Raw genomic sequence first — 9244 nt, forward strand, 5'->3', positions numbered from 1 at the left:
CTTCAACTGTCTTATTGCTTGCATGGTTTCTGCTGAGAAATCAGCACTTAATCTTATCTGTTCTCCTTTATAGGTTACTCTTTGTTTCTCCCTTGCTGCTTTCAGGATTCTCTCCTTATCCTCGGTTCTGGCAAATTTAACTATGACATGCCTTGATGTTTTTCTTTTGGGGTCTAATCTATATGGTGTTCGCTGAGCTTCCTGAATATACTCTCATTCTTCATTATGTCTTGGAAGTTTCCCTCTAGTAATTCTTCCACAACTTTTTCAGTGCCTTTACTTGCTTCTTCCTTTTCTGGGATTCCAATGATGCACATGTTATTTGTCTTGATGTTGTCCCACATTTTTCTTAGGTTTTCGTCTTTTTCCTTCTTTTTTGAGTCTGCTTTTTGCTCTAGCAGATCAGTGGGGACAATTTTGTCTTCAATTTCACTGATTCTGTGTTCCATCTCATCAACTTTGCTCCTATGCCCCTCCATCATGTTGACAGCCTCCGAAACATTGGAGTTAATATTTTGAATGGTGGATTCTTGTTTTTCCAGTGCTGCTAATGCCTTATTTGTTTTCTCTGCAATGTTTTTAATTGTTTTTTTTTTTTCCAACTCCTCCTGGTCTTTGCTTGTAGCATCCTGTAATTCATCAAGTTTGTCTTTCATCCATTGGATATATTCAGTCACTCCTCTTTTAAATTCTGTGTCAGAAAGTTCCATGAGACTTTCTAGTTTCAGGGTATCTGCTCCTCTTGTGTCGCCCTTTGTGAGTGACTTCTTGCTTTGCTCTTGTATACTGTATGTGTTCTTGATCTGAAGACAATGCTCTTGAGATCAGATGGGCAGCTACTGAACTTGTGTGTTTCTCTGACTTTCTGACTTCAGAAAAATGTCAGTTCAATGCCTGCTAGGGCAATCTTTTGTTGCTAAAACAGGTCAAGGTGCTCCCGTTTATAGGCAAGTTTATTGCCCAGACGTGTAGGCACTGGTGTGGAGCCAAATGGGGTGAGGCAGGCAAAGGGTTCATTGATCGCAAGGACAGGTCAATCACTTGGAGGACCTTGCTCAAACCTCTGCTGTCTCAGTGTGCTCACAACTGGGGTCCTTATTCAAATTCCTGCTGTCCGTTTCCTATCCAATGGTTTTCTCAGTATTCCCTGCCTGGTGGCACTTACGCAGGTGTCCTCACACAGCAGCCACTGCTCCAGCAGGGTCCTGGATCTGACAGGATCCGACAAGTCAAGGTCAAATTCCCACCAACCCACTCGTCTCTGGCTGGTCTGCAGAGTTCACAGAAGCCAGCTGGCTGGCTCGTTTTGGGCAGTTGGTGTAGCCCAAGAGAGCTCGGCTAAATTCCCCACCTGTGGGAACACCCTTAGGTGTTGTCCCAGGTAATCAGCAATGCCCCAGTAAACACAGATAAGATTGTACTGGCCTTTCTTCTACCAGGTTAGTTCCACAACAGCTCGGCTGATAGCTCTGGGTGATGGCTGGATCGAGGTGGTGCTCTGAGGTCACAGGGCTGTGGTGGGGGCTGAGGTGCGTGGTTGTGGAGGTGCAAGGGGAGAAGGGGAGGAAAGAAAGGGACTAGGGGGGTAAGGAGCGCAGGGCTTGGAGACTATCACCAAGAGGTGGGGGCAGGGCTTGGGCGCTGCTGGGGGTTTATGCAGCAGCACCCTGTGTGTTGGGGGTCACACAGTGGCGGGTAGCCTTCGCTCCTCTGGGGTCTCACGGTCTTTGTTCTTCTGGAGTTCCGTGGTGGGTGGCTGACTGTTGTTCTTCCTGGGTCTCTTCCTGGCCCGTCTGGCAGCGGAGCCCCTATCTGCTGTCGGGTGGGAGTTCCTCAGTTGATTTTTGTACGTTGATCTTGTTTCCTGCCACTTTGCTGCCACATCCAGCAAATTTCTTGCTGAATCTTTAGAGTTTTCTAAATATACTACCATATCATCTGCAAATAGAGATAATTTTACTTCCTCTTTGCCAATTTGTGTACCTCTTATTTTCTTTTCTTGTCTTATTGCTATCACTAGGACTTCCAATACAATATTGAACAGGAGAGGTGACAATAGGCATCCTTGCCTAGTTCCTGTTCTCAAAGGGAATGCCTTTAATATCTCTCCACTGAGAACAATGTTTGCCCTAGGGTTTGAGTGTATATTCTTTACTATGTTGAGGAAACTCGCCTCTATTCCTATTTTGTTGAGTGTTTTAATCAGGAAATACTGCTGGATTTTTTAAAAAGTTTTTTTTTTCTGCATCAATTGATAGGATCTTGTGCTTCTTGTTCTTTGCTTTGTTAATGTATCACACTCATTGTTTTTCTTCTGTTGAACCATCCTTGCATACCTGTTATGAAACCCACTTGGTCATAGTGAATTATTCTTAGAATCATTGGGTTGTATTGGCCAGAATTTTATTTAGGATAAAAATCCTATATTTATGAGAGATATTGGTCTATAGTTGTCTATTTTGGTGGTGTCTACCTGGATTTTTCTTCAGTATCTTTGTTGAGCTTCTTTCTGGTAGTTCTATCTTTTCTTGACAGTGGTATATTGAAGTCTCCAACTACTATAGTGGTGTTGTCTATTTCTGTTTTCACTTTTCTTAATGTTTGTTTGATATATTTTGAAGCTCTATCATTTGGTGATAGATAATATCATTATATCCTCTTGTTCTATTAACACTTTAATAATTATGTAGTGACATTCCATCTCCTTTGTGATGGTTTTTGCATTAAAATTTGTTTTTTTAAAAGATTAATATAACTACTCTTATTTTTTTCTGGTTGCCAATTGCTTGATATATTTTCTCCCATCTTTTTTATCTTTAGTCTTTCTTTATTTCCACTTTTCAGGTGTGCCTCTTATAAATAGCATATTCATGGATTTTTTTAAATCCGATCTGCCAGTTTGTTATGATCCACACAGTCAAACACCTTTGCCTAATCAATGGAACACAGATAGACATTCTTCTGGTATTCCCTGCATTCAGTTAAGATCCATCTAACATCAGTTACAATATCCCTAGTACCACTACCCGTTCTAAACCCAGCCTGGACTGCTGGCAGCTCTCTGCTGATTTGCTGTTCCAGTAGTTTTTGGATAATCTTCAATAAAATCTTACTTGCATGTGAAATCAATGATATTGTTCTGTAGTTTCCAAACTCTGTTCGGTCACCCTTCTTTGGAATGGGAACAAATATAGATCTCTTCCAGTCAAGTGGTTGTTCTCCAGATTTCTTGACACAACTTGGTGAGCACATCCAGGACAGTATCTGTTAGCTGAAATATTTCAATTGGTATACCATCTACTTCAAAGCAGCTTGAACTTCTGCCTTCATCACGATAGGCTCTTGCTCAAATGTTATTTCATTAAATTCTTCTGTATCTCCCAATACCTTTAGATACAATGACTCAGTATATTCCTTCCATCTTCTTTTAATACCTCCTGGATCATTTAATATTCTGCCTAAACATCCTTGATTATAGCAACTCGAAGTTTGAATTTGTTCTTCAGTTCCTTGAGCTTAAGAAATGCTGAACGTGTTTAGCCCTTTTGATTCTCTGACTCGATGTCACATAACAACAACAATCCAATCTGCTACCCTTTTTGTCTTCAGTGGTATATTTAAGCCACTCACATACAGTGTGATAATTGAGAGGCAAGGTTTTATTCCTATTATTTTGTTGAGTTCCTTTTGGTATTGTTGCCACTTACTTTAGTCCATCCTGTTTTCTGTAGTGCCTCTGTAAGAAGGTTGTCTCTCAGTGTTTCATGCAGTGCTCGTCTTATTTTTAAATCTCCCTGAGGTTGTATTTTTCTGGAAATATCTTGATATCTCTTTCATATTGGATGTACAATTTTGCTGTGTAAAATATTCGTTGTTGATAGTTGTGTTCATTAAGTGCTCAGTATATGTCATTCCATTGTTTTCTTGTTTCCATGGTTTCTTATGGGAAAGTAGCACTTAATCTTATTTGCTCTTCCTTATAGGTTATTCCTTTTTCTTTTCTTCCCCCCTCCCCTTGCTGCTTTCAGAATTCTATCTTTTTTTTTCTTTTGAAGTCAATTCTATATGGGTTTGCTCAGCTTCTTGAATATGTATTCTCTCATTTTTCATTATTCATAATAAATTTGTTTCTAGAAATTCTTCCACAACTTTTTTTGGTGTCTTTACTTTCTTCTCTTTCTGGGATTCCGATAATGTACATGGTATTTCTCTTGATGGTGTCCCATATTATTCTTAGGTTTTCTTGTTTTTTCTTCATTTTTGATTCTACTTTTTGTTGTAGCAGATAAGTGGTGACAATTTGATATTCAATTTTACTCTTTCTTTCATCTCTTCAACTCTGTTCATGTGTTTCTCCATCATGTTCACAGCATCTAAAACATTTGGCCTCATATTTAGGATTATGGCTTGTTGTTTTTCCAGTCCCCTACTGCCTCATTTGTTTATTCTGCATTGTTTAGTATTGTTGTATTGTTTTCTGGTGTTTTTTTGTAAAGCTCCTTCTCGTTTTTGCTTGCAGTGTCCTATAATTCTTCAAGTTGGTTTTTCACCCATTAAAAATATACAATCATGTTCTATTAAATTCTGTGTCAGAAAGTTCCATCAGATTTTCTAGCTTCAGGAAATCCATTTATACTGTGTCACTTTTGGGGGTGTAGCATCTTGCATTTGGCCTGTGTAGGGTGTGAGTTATCCTGCTTCTTATGCGACTTTGCTATGGTAGTTTTTCTTTTTTTTTTTTTTTTCACTAAAACTAATAAAATTTAATAAACATTTAAAAAAAAGAGTAAGGAGGTATCTCATTGCGGTGGACAAAGTGCTGGGATGCCATGGTACCTGGGACAGTGGAGTTTCACAGGAATGGGGTCCCCATGGGAGTATATGGGGGTGAGTGGGACAGTAGGAAATAAGGAATCATTCATACTGGAAGTGGACATCAGGAGAGCCCTCTGCTGTGGGACTTGGGCTTTCTGAACAAGACAGAGATTCTAGCCAACCTTCCCCTCTCCCACCAGCCAAGTAGACCAGTGAGGGAGGGGTGAGAACACTATTTTATAAATAGAATTTGAGTAGCCTTCTAGTACTCCCCTCAGAAGGAACCCAGGGGCATGAAGGTCAAGATCCTCAGATGCGTGTGACAGAGTGTGTGAGGAGCCAGGCACAGGCCCATAAACTGGTTCTGGGTTCAGCAGTTAGTGGCAGAACCTGGAGTGATGAATGGTTCAGCGTTCTCATCTATGGGGTTGTGCTTTTGTCTGGACTTGCATCTGCATTTGTTACTCAGAATAAGGAGGATTCCAATGAGGCACATGATCCCTGCACAGATCATCCCAGACAGCTGGATGCTTTTCCAGTCGTAGTAGAAGGGACTGTCTTTATCAAAAAGGTCATTGGCTTCTAAGGCTGGCAGGCCTGCTAGCAGTAGAACCCATGTCATTTTTTCCATGTCTCAACTCAGGGCAGAGCAGGGGCTGAAGGTACAGTGCAGAGGGCAGGTCTGGCAAGGCCACAAGGTCTGTTGCTATGGTAGTTTTTCATGGCTGAGGCAATATCAGGTTCTTTTTCTGAAGTCACTGCTCCTGAAGAGGGAGGGCAGCTATCCTTTCTGGGTTTCTCTATGAATTTCTTACCCAGGGGAAAATGTACTTCAGTTCACCTGTTGCCACTAAACCAGTCTAAGATTCTCAGGGCTAAAGAAAATTAATTGACTGGACGTTAGGAGATGCAAGGTAGAGTGTGGAAACACACACAAGGCCAGTGCGCTCGCAGATACACACAGAGTGGGCATGCACTCAGGACAGACATGTGTGCAGATGTACACAGGGGGGCTTGTGTAGAGACCTGAATGAAAAACCAGGAAGCCCTGGTTTTCCCCTTGAGAACTGGTTCTGCCACCAATGCCAGCTGTCTCACTCCCTCCTGCTCGAACTTAAGTGGCCCCACATGGTCCAGCAATTAACAGTGATCTCCTCTATGTACCTCACTCAAATTCTAGCTGTCCTCCTCACTCCTGAATGGTTGGTGGTCTTAGTGGGTTGTAGGCTGGCCTCAACAGGTCACTGGTTGGTCTCAGTGCATCACTGGATGCTCCTGATGAGTCACTGGCTGCTCCTAATGGGTCACTGCTCTTGCAGTAGGTTGCTGGTCTTGGAGGTTGCTCACTCAAATTCCAGCTGCCCTGCATGCTCCTAGTGACTTGATCCCAGTCCAGGTCAGCTCCTAGTCTGCCTCAGATCCTAGACTGGCTACCTCATTTCATTTTCTATTGAGCCTTCATTCCCATTTTAAATAAATCTTTAATTTTGTGGATATTCATCCTCATATTCTTTATGGTTTTTCTTTGTCTTGACATAGTAGAAAGAATGTGAGCATTGAAGACATGTAATACTAACTTTAATTGTAATTAAAATGTTATCATCTGACAGCTTTGAAAATATTTAATAGCATCAGATTAAAATTCATAATACACCCTTACTTTAATGACTTAACCTACATAAAGTTCTTATCTTAACTTTAGGGTTGTCAGAATGAAGGCATTTGGGATTCAGGCTTTCATTTTCTAAAGGATATTTTAAAGAACAAGAGTTATTTCCTAAGACATGACTTGTAATTTCACCTCTGCAACAACAGCAAAGTTCAAGAGGGCAGCAAACAGCAAATGCTGGTGAGGTTGTGGAGAGATTGGAATTCTTAGTCACTGCCGGTGTCTGGTGCTTTCTCAAAAAGTTGGAAATAGAAATACCATATGACCCAGAAATTCTTCTACTTGCTAGGAATAGACCCTAAATAAAACATAGCTGTGACTCAAACAGTTGTATGCACATTCAGGTTTATTGCTGTGTTATTTACAGTAGCAAATAGAAGAAACCCAAGTGCCTTTTAACAAATGAATGGATAGAAGAAAAACCTATGGTACTTTTCCACAATGGAATATTGTGCAGCACTAATACACAAAGAACTGACAAATTACACAACATGGGTACGCCTGCTGTTTGAATACTTCAGTAACAAAAGGACAAATCCTGCATGACACAGTGTTATGAAATAGGACTGTTGTTGTTATTGTTGTTGTTATGTGCCATCGAGTCACCTGCGACTCATAGCGACCCTATGCACAACAACCTTAAATGCCGTTTTATCCTGTGCCAACCTAACCATCTCAAACACACTCATTCCCACCTCGCTGATGACAGAATTGATCCATCTATTTGAGGGTCTTCCTCTCCTGTGCCGCCCCTCCACTCTCCAAAATGTGATGTCCCTCTCCAAGGATCAGGCCCTCCTTGCAACATGGCCAGAGTATGTTAGACGAAGCTTCAGAATCCTTGACTCCAAGGAGCATTCCGGCTTCACCCTCTCCAGGACAAACCTATTTGTTCTCCTAGCAGTTCCTGTTATAGTCAACATTCTTCTCCAGCAACACACTTCAAAGACATCAATTCTATTTCTATCATCGCTATTCACTGTCCAACTCTCCATACATAGGACATAATTGTGTAAACTATAGCCTTGATCAGGTGTCCCTCACAGCTGACTTTCCCAATGCAATTCATCTCTTGATTTCCTGGCTGCTGTTACCAAGAATGTTGACTGTGGAACCAAGTAAATGGAAACTGTTAACTATCTCAATCTCTTCATCATCCATACTGATGCTGCCAATTGGCCGATTGGTGAGAATCTTTGTTTTCTTGATGTTGAGCTTCAATCCATATTGAAGGCTGTAGTCCTTGAACTTCTGCAGCAAGCGCTTCAGGTCCTTTTCAGTTTCTGCAAGCAGGGTTGTGTCATCCGCATAACGCAGGTTGTTGATGACTCTTCTACCAATCCTGATACCACATTCCTCCTTGTACAGTCCAGCATTTTGGACAATCTCTTCTGCATACAGATTGAAAAGGTATGGAGACAAAATACATCCCTGATGGACCCCTTTCTTGATTTTGAACCATATAGTGTCTCCTTGCTCTGTTCTGATGACTGCCTCTTGGCTCAAGATGCACTCTGCATTAGCACAATCAAAAGTTCTGGGATTCCCAATCTTCTCAGAGTCAGCCATAGCTTGTTGTGACTAGTAGTGAAATAATGGGGTCATATAGAGTTTCTATGTTCAACTTTTTAAAGAAATGCTAAACTGTCTTCTAGTGTGATTGTACCATTTTACAATCCAAACACAGTGTATAAGAGTTCCCACCTCTCCATATCCTCTCCAACATTTATTGTTTGTTGCTCTGCTAAACTTTGCCACTGATACTGAAGTGGAATGGTATATCATTTGCTATGCATTTCTCTTATTGTACATGATGCTGAGTATTTCTTCATATGTCTGTTGGTCATCTGAATGCCTTCATCTGTGAAAAGTCTTCCTTTGTCAAACACAATATGAATGAATAATAGGGTGAAACACATTATATGTGAACTTTTTAATGTAAGCAAACTGACATTTTTTTAAAAAAGAAAAATGTAAAAAATCAAAGAACTGTAAATTTTTTAATTTTTTGCCATTTTCTACATTTTCGTGTCAAAACTAACAAAATGCAGTCATGAAGTTATTTCTTTATAAATTAATGAGGAAAGAATATCATTATTCATTACAAAACAAAAAAATAGGACTGACATGGTTGTGGGTGGGTAGGAAGAGAATATGAAGAGAGTGGATAGATAATGAACACTTCATTGTAGCAAATGTCTGAAAGAAATATATGATAGGTATTATATTTATGACAACAACTGGGAACTAGAAGTGCATTGCAAAGTGGACTGAAGGAAAAGGAAGGGAGTAAAATCTGTGACAATGAATGAATGAAAACCCAATATTTTTGTAAACGTTTGTTAAAATCACTTTTTAAAAAAGAGGCAAAAATGTAGAAACAGAAAAATACAAAGAAAGAAAGGATTGAAGAAGTGAATGGGATCCAGGACCTCAAATCACCCCTGCACACAGTGTTAATCTCTGAAGATTGCTCAGGAGTTCATGCCATATGGTTCTATCAGAGATTCTTAGTGATAGCCTCTAGGTAGCCCCAAATTTCTTCATGCACCATTTATGTTCATCTCTTATCCTTGTGAAAACCTGATGATAAAGCTTTTCTATTTATTATTACAAGATAATAATTTTCTTATGTGGGATTGGTTAAAGACCTTTCACTTCAATGGAAAGTACATAATGTGTTGGCCTATGTAGAATTTGAAGTTTTATCTGTAATATTACCTTACCTGCAGTGATGTCTTTTTTGTTGTTGTTATTGTT

The 9244-nt window shown here is 40.1% G+C and overlaps 1 protein-coding gene across 1 annotated transcript; it reads right to left on the bottom strand.

The window, feature by feature from the left end:
- Positions 1-5185: 5185 nt before the first annotated feature.
- LOC102868217 (FXYD domain-containing ion transport regulator 4-like) lies at positions 5186-5446 on the bottom strand. Its single transcript, XM_006885587.1, has one exon. The coding sequence runs from the start codon at positions 5444-5446 to the stop codon at positions 5186-5188; it is 261 nt and encodes an 86-aa protein (XP_006885649.1).
- Between the last annotated feature and the right edge of the window lie 3798 nt (positions 5447-9244).

Source organism: Elephantulus edwardii, unplaced genomic scaffold (genome assembly GCF_000299155.1).
Source record: "Elephantulus edwardii isolate Elephantulus edwardi_28Jun2011 unplaced genomic scaffold, EleEdw1.0 scaffold00044, whole genome shotgun sequence".
Taxonomy (NCBI): Eukaryota; Metazoa; Chordata; class Mammalia; order Macroscelidea; family Macroscelididae; genus Elephantulus; species Elephantulus edwardii.

Bases quoted from the DNA above. Each gene is read 5' to 3' on its own strand.
- LOC102868217 (XM_006885587.1), bottom strand. From the start codon at position 5,446: ATGGAAAAAATGACATGGGTTCTACTGCTAGCAGGCCTGCCAGCCTTA.